At 36.8% G+C, this 22063-nt stretch overlaps 1 protein-coding gene and 1 long non-coding RNA gene across 2 annotated transcripts in view; one reads left to right on the forward strand and one right to left on the reverse strand.

Annotated features, from left to right (window-relative positions):
• LOC114553767 (uncharacterized) overlaps positions 1 to 10949 on the forward strand; it is a 30917-nt gene extending 19968 nt beyond the window's left edge. Inside the window, exons 2-6 of the mRNA XM_028575105.1 lie at positions 6522 to 6581; positions 8075 to 8167; positions 8269 to 8338; positions 8481 to 8646; positions 10641 to 10949. Of these exons, the coding sequence (XP_028430906.1) occupies positions 6522 to 6581; positions 8075 to 8167; positions 8269 to 8338; positions 8481 to 8646; positions 10641 to 10788 (537 nt within the window). The 3' untranslated portion in view covers positions 10789 to 10949. The remainder of the gene's footprint in view (positions 1 to 6521; positions 6582 to 8074; positions 8168 to 8268; positions 8339 to 8480; positions 8647 to 10640) is intronic.
• Positions 10950 to 18244: 7295 nt separating this feature from the next.
• Positions 18245 to 19864, reverse strand: LOC114553522 (uncharacterized). Its single transcript, XR_003692339.1, has 3 exons — positions 19746 to 19864; positions 18515 to 18572; positions 18245 to 18331 (listed from the first exon to the last, which is right to left on the reverse strand). It is a non-coding gene; the product is annotated as an uncharacterized LOC114553522 (long non-coding RNA).
• Positions 19865 to 22063: the final 2199 nt, after the last annotated feature.

Consider the following 22063-nt stretch of genomic DNA (forward strand, 5'->3'; position numbering starts at 1 on the left):
CCTGGCTACAGTGCTGAAAAGAAACCTTGGGTTGTTCTTATTTTCTTCTATTAATGATGAGTAATAGTCTGATCTGGCATTTCTGAGGGCCCTCCTATAGGTTTTCAGACTGTCTTGCCAATTGTTAGGTTTAAAAAAAACATTGGTGATGTCTGATAAAAATGTACTTTTAGTTGAATGAACACTGTAGCTGGAGGAAGCACTGAATCAACCGATTGCATCACACTACACTAATCAGCATTTGGCTGCCTCACCCAAAGCCCGGCTTCTGAAGAATTAATTAGGTCATGGCTGTTATTTAGCATACTGTGGGAGACTCATTGTCCCCACAGGAAAGGTGACTGTTGTCTCTTTTTGGGGAGCCATCCCCTGTTGAGCTAGATGTGATTGGAACAAAGGAAATGCATATTACTGTAGAATCAACACTTCTATGACAAACAACTTTAGTCTGTGACTTGAAATTCAGAGGTGGGTCCTTATCCTGAGAGACAGGAATAAATGTGGGAGCAGGAGAAAGATTCGACATTACAGCCTGTGACCCCGCAAGGGGAAACTGCTGCAGTCCGCTGTTTACAGTGTATTTGTTTTGTCATGTCGCGTGGCTGCTAACTGTGACCCGACAGGGGAAGCATGTTTTGCAGTCTGCTGCTGGCAGTGTTTTATGTTTGATTGTGTTTTGACTGTCGTTTTCATGTTGTTTTATTAAACCTTTTGCTTAACTTTCAATTCGACCCCAGCTTCTCCTCCTTCCTCCAGAAATCAGAACGAACACGTCTTTTAGATAAATTCTTAACACAATCTAAACGAGATTCTTCCAGTTTGGTGGAATGCTATTTACTTTGAAATTTTCGCAAGATTTGTTTTAATTTGCGAGTTTGGGAATTATACCAAGGTGCTAGTTTCCTTTGCTTCATCATCTTCTTTTTGAGGGGGGCAAGAGAGTCTAAAGTCTTCCGTAGGTAGGCCATAACACCGTCTACAAATTTATCAATTTGGAGCGGACTAAAGTTAACACAGAGGTCCTCTGTATTATTAAGGCATGACATTGAGTTAAATGCTGTTGGAATATCTTCCTTAAATTTAGCTATAGAACTGTCAGATAGGCATCTAGTGTAGAAGCTTTTATCTAACTTCGTATAGTCGGGTAGTAAGAATTCGAAAGTTATTAAGAAATGGTCTGATAATAAAGGATTCTGTGGAAATATTATTAAATCCTCAATATCAATGCCATATGCCAGCACAAGGTTGAGGTTGTGGTTAAGACAGTGCGTGGCCTTATGCACACTCTGACTGAAACCAATTGAATCTAATAATGAGTTGAAAGCAGTACTAAGGCTATTGTTGTCAACATCCACATGAATATTAAAATCACCTACAATAAGTACTTTGTCTGATTTAAGGACTACACATGATAAAAACTGAGAATTTGTTACAGTTTGATGAATTAGAGGACCCAAACGCAGAAAGCGGCAGGCAGGCAGGAGAAGGTTGAAGTGGAGGATTTATTAATGAAACACAAACAAACCAAGGGAGTCCTGTGAGCTGCAGCAGGCAAAAACCAATTCCAAAACGAAGACAAAAAGGTATCAAAAAACCAAGGGAATCCGACAACAGGAATAACCAAGAGCACAGAAGTTGACGAGAGCGGACACTGGGAGACACAAAACACACACAAACTAACCGAGCACAGACACAAAACGATCTGACGTGGGCCAAAGGGAACACAGAGGTTAAATACATGAGGTAATGAGAAAACAAGGAGCAGGTGAGACACGTTAGGAGAGGGAGAGTAATCAAAAAAGGTGGGAAAACTCAGGAAGTAAAACCAGATAAGACAAGACAGAAAACCAAACTATCAAAATAAAACAGGGAACAGAAATATACACAACAAAATACACACAGGCCACAGAAACAATATACAATAACAGGCAACAGAAAAGTCCATAAACACAACAGAATTCACAATATGTACCTGGAGCTCGGTAAACAACAACAAATATAATTGGCTGTAATGATTTCCATGTTGGATGATGAATATTAAGAACAAGGCTTTCAAACAAGTTATAATTTAGTTTAGGTTTAGGATTAATTAACAGGCTTGAGTCAAATATGGCTGCAACTCCCCCTCCTCAGCCTGAGCCTCTAGAAATTTGAGTATTATTATGACTGGGAGGAGTGGCTTCATTTAGACTAACATATTCTTCATGGCCCAGCCAGGTTTCAGTCAGATAGAATATATCAATTTGATTATATGATATCAAATTATTTACCAATATTGCTTTAGAAGACAGAGATCTAATATTTAATAGTCCACATCTAATTTTCCATTCTGTTCTATCGTTGCAGTGTTAGTTTTAATTCCAATTAGGTTGTTAAGTATAGCCCCTCTTTTGTTTACCTTTGATTTAACCGATCTGAATCGGGGGAAAGACACTGTGGTTATTAGACTATGAGTGGGCGACTGCTCTAATGGAAGCCCAGAGGAGTGCATTGCACTGAATCGCTGATTACTACTATCAAACTTGGGTTGTCATGGTTTATGACCAATAATATTCTTGGTCAGATTTTTTTATTTATATATGAGATAAAAAAATCCCAAGTGGGATGAATGCCGTCTCACTCAATTAGACCAGGCTTTCCCCAGATCGCCACATAGCCCACATCATTAGCTGGGCACCATTCTGACAACCAGCGGTTGAAGGATGACATGCGGCTGTACATTTCATCACTGATCAGGTTTGGCAGGGGTCCACAGAACTACTGAGTCCAACATTGTCGTTGCATATGCACAAAGTGATTTAACATTAATTTTAGTGATCTCCAATTTATGTAATCAGGTATCATTACCACCTACGTGAAGTATGATCTTACTGTAAAAAGTAAAAACAAAAAGAAAATAAACAACAAACAAAAGACAGCTTATAAAGAAAGTGTCATAGTGCATTGGTGCGAGTAATGCCCTCTAATGAGAAATAGTTTAACCCTAGTCCACTGCAGCCTGCAGTAATTACAGCTTACTTATTATAGTCACTCTGACTTATCACAGCGAGCAGAGACATGATGACTGATCAGCACATGTTTGTGTCTACATCAGTGTGTGAGTGGTCAGGTGAAAGGGGCTGCTGTGACCGGGACACACTCATTACGGAATGATCTGAAATTTGTGTGAGATGCGGGGTCACTGGGTCAAGGTCTAAGTCCTGTCCCAACAACACAGCGTCTGTGTCCTCCGCCTTCAATAAATAGAGACAGTCATTCATACATACCACCCATCCATCAGAGGTCTCAACATATTGCCATGGAGAGAGAGAGAGAGAGAGAGAGACGGCTTGTTATTGAACCAGACTGAGACAGACACGTCAATGAAGAAAAGTAAAAACGTTTCCTGCTTAAGAGAATAGCAGTTGATCAGCTTGAATTAATGTCTGTTACAATGTATTTTAACGAGTTACAATGTGTCCAACAACATTGGTTTCAGAAGCTGCAGCATGAAAGAAAGTTAGGAGTTATTTAGATTATAATATGAATGCACTAATCCTAAAATCATGTCTATTTTCAGGAATATAGATCTGATATGTAGTATATATTGTTGCATTTGCATCTTGACTATAAAGAGCATTATCTTTGATTTTAGAATATTTTTAGGAGACTAATAACTGTGAAAACAAATTCAATGTCATCTAGTCAGATTAAAAAGACAAATACAGAACGACACAGAGAGTACAATCATAAGAAATATAGAAACATAAAAACATTCAGAATTGGTCAATTATTTGATAAATACATTAGGATAATAGGGATGCAAAAGAAAATACAATTATGTAAAGCAGTTATTTAATTTGTTCCAAGAGTTGGGTACACTAAAATTTAAAGCAGTTTTTCCAAATTCAGAGAGATTAAATGTGGTTTTTTTTACCCTAAAAATGCAGAGAAGGCAGCAGTGCTTTTTAAAGCCCTAAGTAGTGTCTGCAGTCTTTCTCTCAGGCTACAGAGGTAGCACTTAAAAGTGTCCAACTTTTCCACCACGGTTTGGTTGCAGCTCTCCTGCACGGTTGCGGCAGTACACACAGTATTCTCCGGTCTCATAAAATCCAACATTCCGTTTTCCTTTCTGCCACCAGAAGTCGCAACATGGCACCCTCATACTACTCTATCTGTATGCAGTAAGGAGTCCCAAACCAGTATCAATGCTTATGTATTACTGTATTTCACATCGTAAAAGACATTTTCTGTAAACTTTAGTCATTTTTTGTAAACTATTTTGCTCCAACATAGAATCTAAAAGTATGTATCGAAAGAAAGATAGTGATCTTTGGTATGTTACATAAACTACCAAAGAAAGGTCTTAAAATTGCCCATATTACTATAAGCAGTCTAAGGAATAAATTGAGTGATTTAACAGATATACTGCAGCTAAATAACTTGCACATATTGGCAGTGTCTGAAACTCATTTAGACTCTACATTTGATGATGCAACTTTAATGATTGATGGATACAACATTTTTAGGAATGATAGGAATGCATATGTAGGAGGAGTTGCTATCTATATTCAACATCATATACCTGTCAAAGCGATAACAGATTTAATGTATTCTAGAATTGAAGTAATTTGGTTAAAAGTTAGCCTGAAACATCTTAAGCCAATACTTATAGGATGCTGTTACAGACCTCCAAATATAAATAAAATATGTGATATGCTAGATCATGTTAGTAGTATGAATCTTGAAATTTACTTAATGGGTGACTTCAACATTGATTGGAATTCTTCTGACTGTCTTAGGAAAATCAAATTAATGAGCACAGCAACGGCATGTGGATTATCACAGGTAATTAATAAACCAACTAGAATATGTATAAAAAAGGATGACACTCAATCAGTTTCCTGTATTGACCACATGTTTATAAATAGACTTGAACTTTGCTCAAATTGCTTATCTGTGCCAATTGGTTGTACTGACAATAGTCTTATTGTAATTGTAAGGAAAACAATTACAATATGAAGAGGATGTCAGAAATGCAAACTGGTCAGAGATATTTCTACAAAAGGATCCAGAGAAAGCATTTCAGCTTTTTGATCAAACTTTAATGACATTGGTAGAAAATCATGCACCAATAAAATAGTTTACTGTTCGAAATGTCAACACCCCATGGTTAGATCAAGAATTAAAAGATCTTATGAAAGAGAGAGATCTAGCTAAACAAGCGGCAATTATATCTAAATTCAAATCGGACTGGCAAATATATTGTAAACTTAGGAATGTTGTAACTAAGTTAAATAAGAAGAAAAATTGTATTATAATAAGAAAATTACAGAAATAAAACATGATTGTAAACAATTATGGAATATATTGAATAATGTATTAAGAGGAAATAATAAATCAACTCCAGCCTATTTAGAAAATGAAGGTGAATCTTTTACTAAACCAAGTGATATAGCGAATCATCTTAATTATTTCATAAATAAAATAATCTTAAAAATACTACACAGCCACACAAGACAGATTTATCAAATACATTGATAAATAAGATGATGGAAGGTAAAATATGTAGCTTTAAATTCAAGAGTGTCAGTGGTTCTAAAGTGGAATTACTTCTGATGAATTGTAAAAACAAACCACCTGGTGTTTACTATCTTGAACATAAATTGCTTAAGCCAATAGTTTCAATCATTGCTCCTACTATTGCTCATATAATTAATGTGTTTTATGGATAATGTATGTTTGCAAGCATGGAAAATGTGTAAAGTTGTGCCAATATCTAAAAATAAGAAAATGCTTTTTTCTGGATCAAACAGACCAATAAGTTTATTACCAATTCAATTCAATTTTATTTATAGTATCAAATCATAACATGAGTTATCTCGAGACACTTTACAGATAGAGTAGGTCTAGACCACATTCTATAATTTACAAAGCCCCACACTGTAACACATTTCTGTAATTTCTACAGCAAAATTTTACAGGAACTTCTTGTTCTGTCATTTTACAAAGTTTAGCTGTATATTGCACTGCATTGTGGGTCAAAAAAACTATTACAGTAGTTGACAGCTTTTTTCCACAATAAATTACAGGCATATTTGCGCTTGACTGTAAATGATGCAGTAGTACAGTTATTTACTGTTGAATGCCTTGCATGAGGCGGTTAGCTTGACACAAGATCATTTGATGGAGGATTACAGAGGAGCAGCCACACTGCCACTCCACTCATCCACAATATATAAGTATACTATTATAAATAACTTACATAATTAAATTGTGGTTTAACTTGTTAATGTTGGTTGAAATAACCTAAGTTGACCGTGTATCAGTCTAGTGCAGGCCCCAAAATAAAGCTAACTTATAGCTAACATTAGCTGGAGAATTTTCAGCAATCCCAGGCGAAGCAGTTAATGGTAAAACCAAAGTAAACGTATGGGTATAATGTAAGCGTTAACCCTTTTCATATTTATTTAATTTTCAACTGAGCGTAGTAGTGGACTTCAATGTATGTGTTGTAACGTTAACGTTATAACGTCACTCAGGCATGCAGCAGAGGTACAAGACAGACGGTCAGGCGCCACCGCCACGGAGTCAGGTCTTTGGTAAGTAACAGTCTAAGGTTACAATGTTTTATTTAGCTATGTGTGACTGACTGTAATACATCTCTTTGCCGTTCTAGCTAACACTAGCAAACTAAAGTCAACTTTAGTGAGGAAAAAGCCAGCTAACTTAACCATATGCATTAGCCGAATCGCTTGCAGATCAGGGGGCTGCAGACGGCCCATTAACATTAATCCGAAGTCCCAATAGTTCAAAAAATGTCTTATTGAACCGAAAGCCCATAACGTAGCTAAGTCTGGTCGTGTTTTGTCCAGAAGTCACTGCTCCAAAATATACACTCTTCAGTGACTGTTGGTTCCTTAATTCCAGACGTCATTAATATATTGTTCGATTTAACAGATGATGTCTAAATTATAATAACGTTTGACTTTGCACGATCCCTGAAAAAAACCTTTTAATTTTGGCTGATATTTAACCTTAACAGCTCTTCTGTAAACTAAGTTAGAGCCCGACATTAAGCTGGCTCCGTTTAAAACATTATTGACGTCTCTGTTTTACTGTCATTAATGTTAATGATAGCTGGGTGAAAAAAGGCTTGGCTATTTGCAAAGGGGTCCCTTGACCTCTTAATTCAAGATATCTGAATAAAAATGGGCTGTGTAGACACCCATGAGTCTTCCCTTTACAGACATGGCCACTTTTTGATAATCCCATGCAGTTTATGCAGCGCACATGTGTTATTTTCGCCTGTTCTATAAGGGTGTATTTAGATATTTCAGCAGACTGGGGTCCCTAAACAGCCTTGGAGTTGCATAAATTTAGTCGACTTAGAGACTTTTGTGGACTCAATAAATGTGTGATGATGATGTATCAACAAAAAAATGCAATTCTTGCGGAAATCTTATCAAACGTTTTTGGTAGCAATGACAGAATTAATTTTGTATCTCATATCTTGGTGTCTTAATGTGATATTTTGGTGGTAATTTGACAATTTTTAACCAATTCTTGAGTGGCCAATAATGGTTAAATTTAACATAAAATCTGTGTAACAAATTATATCAACCCAAATAGCTGTAACAATGTATTTTAAAGGAGGAAAATGGCCATCATATACTTCCATCATAATGTTATACACTCTCAACTTTCAAGATTCAAATATGCGCCTAACACACTGTTTATTACAGATTTATGACTAGAAAACTTGACACACCATGCTTAGCTGCATCTCAAATTGTTCACCCTCCCAATTTTTGGATGATGTAGACCATGCTTTCCTCAGGTGTAATTTGGGTCTCTGAGGGTTACATAAACAACATATTTTTTTCTTTTTGTATAATGGGCCTTCAGACTGGCATGGCAGCCAAAACAGAATATAATGGATATTGACTGAGATAGTTGATATTGGGTTAGATCTTAGTTCATGTTATACTAGGCAGACATCATTAACGTAAATGTGCCCAACCTTATTAGTAACCAAATGTGAGACTAATCCAACATAACGTGTGTTTTTCACCTTTTGTCTTGTTTAAGCTAGCTACAGGTCGAGGAGAAACATCCTGAAGATGATTTCCACACTTACATCTGCCTGCAGAAGGAGTCCCTCAGGTGTTTCTTTGAAGTGTGCCATGTAAGTGTGAAATTATTATATTATGAAGTTTAAAAAATATATATTGGTATGATTTAGAAAAGTTACTGTAAATTTTTAATCCATTTTTCTTTGTCTTTTAGGTGTTGGCAACAGCAGCTGACGTTGAACAAACACTACAGCTTCCTGACTCTTCAAGACTAATTGTCTTAGGTATGTATTTTTTGTAATCAGTTGTAAAGCATTGCAAAGACAGAGTCTTTGAAGGACACACATTAGTTAAATGTAGATATGTTTATGTGGAAGGCAACAGAAATTTTCTTTGCATGTAAACCATTTGTTTATTTATATTTAGGTGAATTGCTGACAGCAAGCTTTTGGATGCTGAGCGTCGAGGGTCAGGTGGTTTTGACTCCACATCCCAACTTCTTGGCTGGAGTGGCAGCTTTGTTTTCTAGCTACTACAACTTCAATCTGGTGTACCAGGAGCAAGCATCTTGCACACTGGTATTCATTCAAAGGTAGCTATGAGCTTGAAGTAGAATGCGGTTGATCATCGTTTTGTAAAGTTTGCTATTATGAGTAACAGAGATTTTATTTTGCTTTAAGTGTACTTACAGTAAATACCTTTAACGTGATTTGAGTTTAGAAAAAAGGGTAAGTTAGCAGTTATTTACCCAAATGCTTTATACCATTGCAGAACCAGTTCCTCTTATAATAATGACTAAAGGCCATTTTACAGTTGTGCGGAGGCTCCACGCAGAGCTCTCGCCGTAGCCTATGTAAGTTGCCTGATGTTTATACTTGTGCGCTGGTGTGTGCGTCGAGCCGCGTGTGTGTGGGGGGGGTGTGTGGTAGAGGGAGAAGTGAGAGAGTGCCGGCAATTAGCTTTCGGAGCGAGTAGCGACTCTAGAGTCATAGTGAGAGAAACAAAGTGTCTCCCCTGTGTTTTCTGACCATGGTGGGAAATCTGGAGCAGTAGAAGTTAACTCTCTCCATGATTTCATGTTGTTTATGGAGAAGGAGAACCAGGAAATGAGACGGGGGAAGTCCAACGCTACCAAGCCATGGCAGAGCGACGTGCGTCGCTGCGACGTGTAGTTAGTTTTTCGAGAGGTGCACGTCAGGCTACGGCGTAGGGTTCGGCGTAGACGCAGAGGGGTCTGCATCTACGCCGGACCCTGCGCCGTCAATTCGACGCACAACTATAAAAAGGCCTTAATGCTAAACTGTGTTCCGTTGTTTTTCAAACATTGACAATAAAGATCTATTTGATTATACATTTTGAAAAGTAGTTCTGCATTGGGGTAAACTGAGCATTTAGGTGAATAAACTGCAAACTTGCTTTGTTCTTTTTTTATTGCATTCACAAGAAATCCCAGATGAAAGTTAATTTTACATGTGCATGATTTTCTATGCCCACCCAGCCCCCACCCTCCCCACTATGGCACAGTGATGCTCAAAGCAAACACACAAAAAACCATATGTATGCATGTATATACATATACACGCTCACGTACATATATTGATACATAAACATACCATACACACCTACCTACATGTTTTCTTTTTAACAAAAAAATTATTGAGATTTGCATGACCTTTGACGATAATTCAATTATTCATGGGTAAAAATGAGACTCAGACAAGTTTTAAAGAAGGCGCTTTGTTGTGGAAAACAGAGTTGTAGAAATAGTTCATTTGTAGTTTTTCGCAAGGCTGTACATGTTACCGACCTGTAGTGATATAGTTGCATGGACATAGCCCCGGGCTATAAGTTCTTTAATTGGAGATCTCCGGACCAGCCCAACAGCAGCAAACTTAGACAACCGAAGAACATTTACAAAGACATTTCTTGTGTTCCTCAACAGAATACATTTTATTTTCCTGCTTTATGGTGCCCTCAGACCATTTCATTACAGACCGTATAACTACGCAGTAGAGCCTTTCTGAAGCCCGGTGAGGCTCCAGTGCGTATTCAGAATGTTTTTCACAAACAAAATAGTTCCAATGTAAGGAGTGGTCTGAAAGCACTGTAAAGCAGCTAAATACACTTAATATGGTGTATTAAGTTATGAATACTAAAATGTTATATTGTTGTGGTTTGTTTGATGTATTGTTGTCCTTTGAAGCCGGGGCTAGTCAGAAAATTTTCAACCAGAGGACCTGCTGCTTTAGGTTATGTTGATACAACTAAATGATATCACTACCTAACCCTAACTCATACAATTTTGTGACTAGAAATCCAAACTATCCTAACCGTTATGACCCTATATTTTCACCATATTAGTATTGCATTGCAGAGCCACTTACTGGTTAAGCTTGCCTGGACAGCACAACTGAAATGAAATGAATAAGAATTACCAGCCTCATTTTTCTTTTGAAGTTTTTCTGCACTTCAGCTGAAAGGGCAAATTAGCTTGACTTGCACAGCCTGATTTATTTTGCACTCTCTTGTAGAACAGTTAAGACACTTTTTCATTAAGTTTATTTTCATGTGATTTTGTAATTTCAGATGCTTTATTGGACTGAACCCCTCCAGTGGGACCAAGACAACAAAGATGGTGAGCCAAAAACGTGGGAAGGTACAGGAGAAGAAGAGAAACCCTCACATTTCCTCTCTACTCAAGCAGATGATGGATTTTGAATGGCTTCAATTGTAAGTCATATACAAACGACTTCCTCACTATTTGAACGGACAGTGTTCTAATCTTCTAATGTTTAATTTTTGCCTGTTGTCGAGGTTATGTTTTGAACAGTTATGGTAATCCAGGTCCTGATTTTAAATTGGGTCTTTAAGCAATGCATATTGTGAATTTTAATATTGCTGGACCTCGTTGCAACTCTTAATTTCAATTCCATTGAATGTTTAATGAGCTGTTAAGAAAAAGAGAAGTTACTAGTTCTGAAAACGTACAGTCTTGTAACACAGTATTGCTTTTTAATAATAAAATTTCATGATTTTGCATCTCGGACTCTGGTTTTACTTAACAGTTGAAGAGAATCCAATGCAATGATTTTTGGATTAAAAGCAAGCCTGGTCTTATTTAAAACACTTTACTATAGGAATCAGCAAAGCTGTGAATGTAAAAAACAAAAACTAACTAACTGTCATTTTTTTACAACAACATATTGTATTGTGAAATATTTACAGCGTTTTGCTTGTATTTCACAATACAATATGTTGTAAAAAAATATTTACAACAACATATTGTATTGTGAAGAAATTACCTGGCAACTCGAGTTGCCAGATAATATCTGTAATTTGAAAAGAATACAAGATAATATTGTAAACTAAATTATAATAAAGTGTTGTTTTCCTGTAAAAATAGCAATACATTGCTGTAATTTATTTACAACAATAACCTGTAAACAAAATCCTGTATTATACTGTAATTATTTTCAGAGTTATTAACAGCAATTTTACAAGACTTTACTTGCAACTTTTTTGCCAGGTATTTACTGTAAAATCTACAGTCAAATTCATTACAGTGCAACAATTCCAACAATTACAGTAATTCCCTCAAGAGCAAGCAGTGCGACAGTGGCGAGGAAAAACTCCCTCTTGGGAAGAAACCTCGGACAGACCCAGACTCTTGGTAGGTGGTGTCTGACGGGCCGGTTGGGGATATGATGAACAGTGGCGATAATAGTCAAATTAATAATGGAAATGTGACTTCAAATGGTAGTCGTAGTAGTTCATGTCATATCAGGGTGCTGCAGGGCGTTACAGGATGTAGCGTGGCCCAGCAGAGCATGGATGGACGTAGCAGGAAGCAGCAGGGTTCAGCAGGAAGCAGCAGGGTTCAGCAGGACGCAGCATGACATTGCAGGGCACCGCTGAGCTCAGCAGGGAGTGCAGCAGGACCCCGGCGACAGCTGCAACCAGGATCTTGGTGCCAACGTTCTCCAAGGAGATACGCTGGGTGAAAAAACATAAGGACTCCGGGGAGGAAACTCCCCAGAAGCTAGGATTAGTAACAAGCATTTCTGGGACGGGATGCACACAAATGGTAATAGAAAGGGAGAGGAGAGAGCAGCTCAGTGTGTCAAAGGAATTAAGTCCCCCGGCAGTCTAAAACTATAACAGCGTAACTAAGAGAGACAGGTCAATTCTCGGTATTTGAATTGTTTATGAACAGATTCAGTCTTATGTTTTTAAATAATGATTTAATTACACATTTTCAGCATGCATATAGAGAAAAACACTTAACAGCCACTGCCCTGAATCAGATGGTTGATGACTGGTTCAAGGATATGGAGGAGACGAAAATAATAGGTGTTGTAATGCTTGATTTCACTGCAGCATTTGATATAATTGACCACGACTTACGGTTAAAAAATATAATATAAATATAAATATGGAATATTATGGTTTTTCACAAACTGCATATTATGGATGAAAAGTTATTTGACAGACAGAAGACAATTAGTTTACTTTAATGGAAGCTTTTCAAAGGTAAAGGTTGTGGAACATGGTCTGCCTCAAGGAAGTGGTCTTGGGCCACTTCTTTACAAAATCTTTACCAATGATCTACCATTTGTTTTAGATAAAGCAAGCATTTCAATGTTCGCTGATGATTCCACTATATATTTAGCAGGAACTGATATTGGTAATTTAAATGTAAAACTACAGAGAGAGCTACAGTCAGTGGTGGACTGGATAAGGAGTAACAAATTGATTCTCAATGTATCTAAATCTACCTGTTTAGTGGTTGGAACTCATTTTTCTTTATGTTCCAAACCGAAACTTGAACTCAGCATAGAGCAAAATTCTGTGGAGCCAAGAGAAGAGGTTAAACTTTTGGGAGTGATGATTGATAATAGATTGTGTTGGGATAGACATGTTCGGAAACTGGTCACTAAAATGGGCAACTCTTTGTTATTAAAAGGTGTGCAAAACACTTTACACCACAGACCGTTAAACAAGTACTTCATGCTTTGTTTTTTTCATACCTTGATCATTGCTCTGTGGTTTGGTCCAGCACTTCAACAATTAATATAAAAAAAACTACAAGTGATTCAGAATAAAGCGGCACGTGTGGCTCTCTCATGTGGGTTTAGATCAAATGTTGATAAAATGCATGAAAGCCTCTCATGGTTTAAAGTTAAAAATAGATTTATGCATTTATTTATTTTTTTTTACAAAATGTTACAACAAACCAAACACCTTTTACTTTATATACAAAACTATCTTTCAGTACTGATACATCATTATCCAATGAGGCATGCGGTAGGAGGTAGTTTTATTTTACCCAAAGTGAAAACCAAATCAATTCAACGTTCAATTAGATACAGAGCAATGTGTGAATTGAACTCTCTCCCAAATATTTGTTAGGTTCCGGAGAATGGCAGACCCAAAAGCAGAGATGGTAGGCAGCAGAGTAAATAAAAATGAGTTTAATTACAAACCAGGAAAAACATGCAAACAAAAGGAGACCTGGAAAAAGCAGGCAGAAGAAGTCCAAAAAGAAAATGAAGTACAAACAAAAAAAAGAGAATAAACTCCAACCAGGAACACAGAGACAAAAAACAGTAACGACAAAGTACAACGATCTGACGCTGGACAGGGGGATGACAAAGACTAAATACACAGGGTAATGAGGAAACACAAGACAGGTGGCACAAGTCAGGGAAACAGGTGAAACACATTAGGGTAATCATAAGGGCGGGAAAACACAAGTAAAACAAAACAAAACAGCAAACAGCAAAAACACAAAACAGATTACCAAAATAAGACAATACACACCAAACTCATAACAATATTATCAAACAACAAAACACTCAGTATGGTTTTAAAAAAGCACTTAAGAAATATTACCTTCAAAGAGATTTCAATATTTAATATCAATTTAAAGAGACTGTTATAGGGCTTTTCATTATATTATATTTTTTTTAAATAGATCTATTCGGAGTAGTGTAATTTTTTTTTTTTTTTTTAATTGCGTTAAATGTAAAATATGACAATATATATATATTGACAGGGAATCAGGCTTCGAAAACAACGCCGGGTTGTTTCTGTAACCTTCTCCAGACTTGACTTTTGCCAAACCTGGATTTATATTTCATTTCAGCTTCATCTCGTGAGGTTTAATGTGAAAAAGTCATGATAAAACAGATTTATTTTGTGTGCACCACAACTCATAAAGCCCAATTTGAGTAATGGAGTGGGTTATTATAGGTCCAGTTATTAATGGTTGAACGTTATCGCTCCAAGAGTGCATCATTTTTCACTTGCATACAGCAGCTCCCACCTTCATATTGCATCTTAACAGGAAGCCAAGATACATTAAAAATATCAGTGAGTTAGCCTGTGATAGCCTATAATTCAAGTTTAGCATCAGACATTGCCTCTGTATTTTTTTCTCATGTGTGAACTTAAATGAAACATGCTTTCTGTGGCCGTTTACATGTTAAAGGGGGATGATTTTAATAATCGCGTGGTCTTCGGTCCATCTGTTCTTCCACCATTAACTCTTACCAAGATATGTATAGCTTTGTTCATACACAAACCTTTGTGTGTAAAACTAGATCAGCTGTGCGAAAACCTGAGCTTACCATGAAAGTGTGTGGCCACACAACTCCACCTCTTCCTGAGCAAAGATTTAAAAACATTTATGAAGTTATCCACGCTGCCATGCAGTTGTGCACAAAGTGGAAACATTTTTGAGACATCTGAGGTCTGTGATCCTCTGCCAACCAGACGAGTTGGTCTGAGCAGGAGAAAACACAGCTGGACGTAATGGACTTTAAACATTGCAGGTGCTTCTGCCTACATTATAGAAAACAACCTTTTGTCCTTTCTAACTTTACCTGCAATCACTAATCTTTAATATCCATATATCACACAGCTGTCATCAACCTGTATTTATGTTGATTTTGTCAGGACATTAGGATTAAAAAATGATGATTTGCAGTGGCACAGCAGCAACCTGTAAATAACAATTTTTCAATTCACCTCTGAGCAAACATTTAAATGTCAGTGTATCAGAATGTCTTACACACAATGTGACTGTTTCCTCAGTCTCTCAATCTATCTATTTTACTTCATTATAAATAAATAAAGTTCTTGCTTTTATTTTCAGCATCGGTCCACAGTTGAGGATTTAAGTGTTGGTCTGTTTAGCATTGCCCACTACCTGCGAGGGACGCACTAATGGGCCATTAGGGGGTCGGGTATGACTGCCTCTTCATATTAATTTCATATTTATTTTTATCTAATCAGACTTTCTCTAAGAGGACAATGTTTTGAGAGTTATTAATTAGAAAATCAAAAACTACCAGAAAATAAAACAATACCCAAGTGCGTTGCTTCTGTCGTCTTTTCTATAATCTGCGATCGACTAAGCTCACCACATGTACATGGTTTTTGTGGCTATAAGGGTAATCTGCACTGGGTTTACAGTAGAAAATCTGCCCCCCAATTTTCAACTTTTCCTCTCAGCTGTCAAACTCCAAGCTCTTTTATATGTCTGAGCTTCTCAACTTGACACCCTAAAAAGGAAACATGTTTAGTTTTTGGATGGTCAAGTCATTCTTTTGGTCACTGTAAAGTTTGACCATAGGTTAGGATTGGAGTGTTGGTCAATTGGTAAATCAAGAGGTTCATCTTCTATGTTTTCTCCACAACAATCCGTTACAATGCCCACATTACTGGAGATGCCTCTACAATCCACCTGCCAATTCCATGCAGAATACACTCAAAAAAAGTATTCATTGGATGAACATGATTTTATCATGCCACCTATATTCCATCTAAACAAACCAAGTTAAATCAACTAACCGTCATCATGTGTTTTGAACACAGCATACATGTGTTGGTTAAACATAATATTAGTATTTGCATTCAACAAATTTACATCTTGTTGAATGTATATGTTTGTTCTTAGTTAATTTAGTTAAATCAATTTGAGTGTATTCTACACTGGTCAAATACTTCAGTAGAACAAAATTCCATCTTGACAAATCAACTCATATAAGCTTTGTCAGTTATAGTAATGTCAGTGTTGTTGAATGAACTGATGTCAATCTTGCTGGTTAAATTAGTGTTGTTTTCATTCTTAAGACAAGAATGTATTGTATATGACCAAACATGCATACAAAATGACAACATGCAAATCCATTTTACATTTTTATTTATACAACATTGAGCTTTATAAAACATTTTGCCTGCATTACACACGTAGCAAATTTTAGCAATTAGCTACTTAACAATTTACCAGATAACATAACAAGATCTTCTGATATAAGTATCGGAATAGTGCCTTAAATGCTGGTATCGGCAAATACTGGAGTTGATGCACCGATCCATACGTAATTTAGCCAAGAAAGAAAATCTACTTTAAAATAGTTTAATTTTTCTTCTTCTGTTACACTCACTGTCAAACTAGATAAAAAAAAAAGTTCTATGGCATTGTTTGTGTATGATCACAAAAGGTTTAACCTGAGCCTCATGCAACAATGATAGCAATACTATCACATCCAGTACAAGGATAGTACAGCTGTTAAAACATAATAAAATGTAACACACACTGGTATGGGATCAGTACTTGGTATTGGCTGATGCACAAGTTTGGGTATCTGAATCGGCAAGGAAAATTTTTTTATCAGAACATTTCTAAACTTAACAGCTTCTTCTGGAAAAGTACAAACACATTTTTTGCATCAGTAGAAATATCTTAAACCTAACCTAAACTCCATGATCTTGTTTTTTGGGAATTGTGCTTTGGACGACGAGCTCTGCCCATCCAGATTTCTGAGAATCTTCTGCATCACTTCAAAAGTGCATTTGACGTCTGGTGTGTAGCTTCACGTTTTTACAGTCTGCGTCCATTTGAGCAAACTAAAAGTCCTTGTGAAAACTAGGAAGAAAAAACAAAAAACAATCCGCATAGTAGTAAAGGTCTGCCGGGTAACTCAGGTTCAGAAAGGATAAAAGGTCCAAATAAGAAAGCACAGGTGTCCCCAATGTTTCCTAACTCCCCAAGGACCTTCACACCTTCGATCAGGACACCGATGCTGGGTTATCTTCAGGCTCCGTGCCCTCCTTCAGTATGACATACACCCATCATTTTGCTCCATGAAAGCACTGGCCTTGAGGTCTGTGTTCTGTGGGATGTAATAGGTAAAATGTTTTATGTTTGCTTGAAGCTATGACGTCATTTCAGCTCATAGATTAAAATGGTCAGTCCAAACTTACATACAAACTAATAAAACACTTACGAATATTATAATTAATTTATACCAAGTCTGTTCTGACCCCCCCACAAATTCCTTTTACACACTGCACCTTAAATACCTCAACTTTATCATCATTAATTTCTCCTCTGAATTTATCATACCAGGTAGGGATGTAACAATACACTCGAACGAATTGACGATTTAAAGTTTACGATATGATTTCCTCACTATTTTTTTAACAGAATGAAATGACTGAAAAACATTACTTTTATATAAATTGTGCAAAACAAAGAGATGTGTCCTCTTACCAAAAGTGCAACTAAAATAGTATTTTATCTTAAAAAAAAAAAAAAAAAAAAAAAAAGAAAGGCCTGTTTTTTTTGCTGAGGCCATATGATTACATTTACATGATTTAAAATTAACTTATAACAATTTCTCACCACTCATTTGCTTTTTTAACGACAAAAAGAAGAAACAGAAGGATATTTCATAATAATATTGAACGAAACACAAGTTTACGGAGCAGGACCCAAATGCAACATGAAGTCCCTTATCCAACTATGGCTATGGTGTCTCAAAGCGCAGCAATCTCTTCTGTCTCTTTAGGCCCAGACTTTTAAACGTCCCGGTGTTGGAATCCTTTCCAGTGAAATACAGCCACAGGAAAGACCATTTAGCTGCCAGCATTTAACTGTGTTTAAGCAAGCTAAGGTTACTTGCTGTATGTTAAGTAATGTTAAGAGTCAAGCCCTAGGCGGTTGCATCGTGTGTGAGATAGATTGATTCTTTTTTTTTTTCTATCTCAACAGGTTGTAATCTTAACACATTTAAATTGATTTTTAACTGATTCATGATGAATCGTCCTTACAAGCAAGTAAATATGTGCTCTTTCCAACTGGTTAACAGCTTCTTTGCTAAACATACGTAACTCACCATATAATCCTTGACAATTTTCTCGTGGTCTTCGTTCAAGTAGATTCACAAGGACTTGAGGACACGTGCTCGTCTCGTATGAATTGTGTCATCCTGAGGGGGGAAAAAGGAAACTCCTTTAGGCAATATCCTTCATCTTCACGCAGAATGAAAGTGATTTCAGTTTGCAAAAATAATTAAACACTGCATTTCAGCTAAATCACTAATCCTCTAATGTTGGTGTGTGTACATATGGCACCAGATAAACAAACAATGTGATAAAAAATATTAACTTACCAATGTATTTTGTGTACGTCTCAGAGCATGGGGACAGAACTTGTTCTAAATTACTTGCCTGTAGAAATAAAAGGTGAATGAATTTTTGGTTACAAAATATAAATACTTAAATGTTGAAAACATAAGCAATATTTATGTTTCAAATAGGCATTTCAGTATCTGTAGTTACACATAACAGACGTTACTCAAGCGTAATCTTTGCTCTCAAAGTACAACACTCACTTAACATATAAAAACAGAAATGACGGTAAAAAAGAATACTGTTAAGTGTACAGTATAACAATACAATTTGACACAAAATAGAGGTAAGGAATAGTGCAATATCAGTCAGTATAGTCTGAGATTAAGAAAAAAGCTAATTATATTAACCCAAATAGAGATAATGAAATCAATTTCAAGAATGGCCAAATGAATTCCATGACTGACCAGTGAAAACGTAATACCAAGGAAACAATCATACTTATGATCTAATCTTAGGTTAGAGGCAGACAAATCACATGTAATTAATTTTGAAGCTACAGATTTATCTTTAACTTGCTTCTGTTGTTAGCTACCTTGCCAGAGTTGCTGAGACAGACCTGTTGCCCTACAGTTTAAATTGTACAGTATTTAGCCAGACCCCTAACCAAAAGTCTCAAGGAAGGCGTGCGCGCGCGCGCACACACACACACACACACACACACTGCTAGAGTAGCACGGTAGTCGTCACACTCTGTTGTAAAAAAACAAAAAAAAAACATAAAAAGTTACAATTAAAAACGAGTCCGCAAACGTATTAGCTACAGCCTTGCGCTATAGCTTGAGCTTATCCTGGCATTAAAAGTTATGGTCACTTAAGCCTAGCTAACGTTAACCGCTCAAAACCATGTTCAAAATACATTTGACTGTGGCTACAACTAGTTGCTGGCACTCTTCCTGCCCCGCACACAAACTTGGTTGTACGTTTTATTTTTTTATCGCCATTTCTTTTTACATGCAGCCAAAAAACTATTACGAGAAATAATGTACCCGGGGTGTAAATTATTGAAACCTAGTAAGGCGCAGTTGAGCCAACGTCAACTACCTAACGTTAGCTAGCTAACTGAGAAAGAGTGACACACATTATATTGTAACGTTAGGCCTAGAGAAAACAACTGCACTGAGAAACGTCTCACAAGGGCCAATGACTATTATTACTCACCAAGTTAAATTAAATAAATTCATGTTTAAATATAGTGTATGTATTACTTACACTTGGATGGAGGATGGGAAACAACGGAGCTGTAGCTGGTCATTCTGTGTCCGTTAAAGCTGTGTCCTGTCCAACGTCAGCGTCATGTCCCAGCTTCCCATTCATTTCATTCATGTAGCATCGCGGGAAGCAGGGCGTCGAATCGCCCGCTCATTCTCATGTAGTTGAATCAGTTTAATCCAACCAACGTTGTGCAAATGAGTAGTGGCCGGCTCGGCTTGCCGCCTCTCAAAATCTAACGAAAATCTTTCAAACTGACCTTTGTCGATCTGAAATGAAGACAGATTCAGCAACTGTATGGCCTATTTCTCGCTTAAAATGTTTTCAGAAAAACGTTTCGGTGGACTATTTTCGTAAAATACGAGATTGTATACTCCGATCGAGCCGCCATTAAGGTTCATTTCAAATTTGGGAGTAGCCAGATCCACGTGACGCGTTCGTCCAATCAGCTGCCGGTCAAGCTGACAGTATAAGCGGCCGTTGTTTCGATTAATCCACTTCTCATTGCATTGATCTGTATGATAAAAATTCATCTGAATTTTCTTTTAATCACGTTTTACAGACAAGAATGAATCATTTAATGAAGATAAACACCATTCATTCATGTAATTCAAGCAAACTCCTAATTTGTTAATCAAACACATGCCCAAGTTTGTTTTTTGAGTGTATTGCCCTCACATGTGAATAAAACCTCAAGATACTTCTTTACTTGGGGCAGCATATTGAACTCAACTCAGTGGGGGGCATTCCATTGTTTTCCAGCAAAGTATTGTTCGATGGCCTCAGACTTGGAGGTGCAAGCTCAGTGATGTTAGAGTAACACTGAGGCTAATAATGAGACAAAAAAGCAGTATAAGGGCAATTTTTTTTAACATTGGAACACTATCACTATTTAAAATGCAGGAAACTTGAAATCATGGCCTGTTTCATGGTAACATGTTCATTATAAGGCCCTCTTTATTCCTAGCTGAGTTGCCATGATTAAGGAAAGTAATAAAATACATGCCAATTGAGACACTATTTCCTTTATCTGTTCCCCCCACTTCTATTTTATACTCAGTATGTCTGCCAGGTACAACTTTGTATCACTCCAATCACATCACACAAACAAATGACTTACTGTGTGACTCACACAGACTTTAATTACTTTTACAGGAGTCCCGAAGGTCGACTAGAGATGATAGCAATGACTCTTTTCTAACTTCGGATGAAGTCAGTGTAATATGCCGGGCTGTTATATGTCAGGTTATCACCATTAACAAGGCTGGAAGACACTATCATCCTATCATGCTGCTTCTAAATCACTGCATGGGAGTCAAGGGAGGAGTTGGAGAGGAATGGACTGACTCAACCCCAAAGACAATTAAAGGTTGGAGAATAAAAGTGAAATCAAAAAATGCTGTCATCTGAAAGTGCGTGTGTAAAAATTGTTGACCTCCCTTTAACAGCTGGCCAATATTAAGTATCTTTAGCTTTTAAGGCAATGTAGAGAATGTAAGGGAAATGTGAATAATTCTATTGCTCAGAAGCGTATGCAACAATTTAAAAAGGGGCATCACCAAAACTAGTAGGATACATCCTCTGGGAACCATGAACATATGTACAAAATTCCATGGCAATCGTTTCAAGAGTGAAGATATTTCAGACTGAACCAAAGTGCTGCTAGCATGGCTAAAAGATATTCAGTGATAGTCCACTGCACACGTTGTCCAATGAGAAGTCTGAAAAGATGTCAAAAGACAGATGTCTATATTTTTTTAAATGTAATAAAATAAAATGTCTGATTTAATTTAGAATAAAGTAGTTGTGTGTTTACCATCAACCATTTTTCATCCTATGAGGTCACGTATTTATGTTGTTAAATTCACTGCTACAGCAGCACTCTGTAGTCTTGCATCAGTCAAAACCTCTCCCTGTCTTCAGCATGTACAGATCAACATTTAACGAGAGCCACATGCAGTAACCACATCAGCCCAATTTTAAAATGTTTGTGCTGGTTACAGTGCAGATTTAAGTCAAGTCAAATGCTTTGCTTGCTTTTTGTGAGTGCCACTAAAGGTAAACTCCACAAGCCACCTTATAAGTTTAGATTTTGATTCATAATCATATAATTATATATCTACCTATAGTTGCATGTCAAACAAGAACGTCTAGCAGCTAATGTAGCATGAAGTTTGTAATAGATTGGATAATTGCTGTGTTCAAAGTGAGCCTACAGTCACCTACTGCACAAGGCCCATAATTCCTAGCTACACCCCTGTTGCCAATGTCCATAACAGTATACTTTTAGATTTTTGATATGGAACTCAAAACTTATA

This window comes from Perca flavescens, chromosome 4, assembly GCF_004354835.1.
Source record: "Perca flavescens isolate YP-PL-M2 chromosome 4, PFLA_1.0, whole genome shotgun sequence".
In the NCBI taxonomy this organism is placed as follows: Eukaryota; Metazoa; Chordata; class Actinopteri; order Perciformes; family Percidae; genus Perca; species Perca flavescens.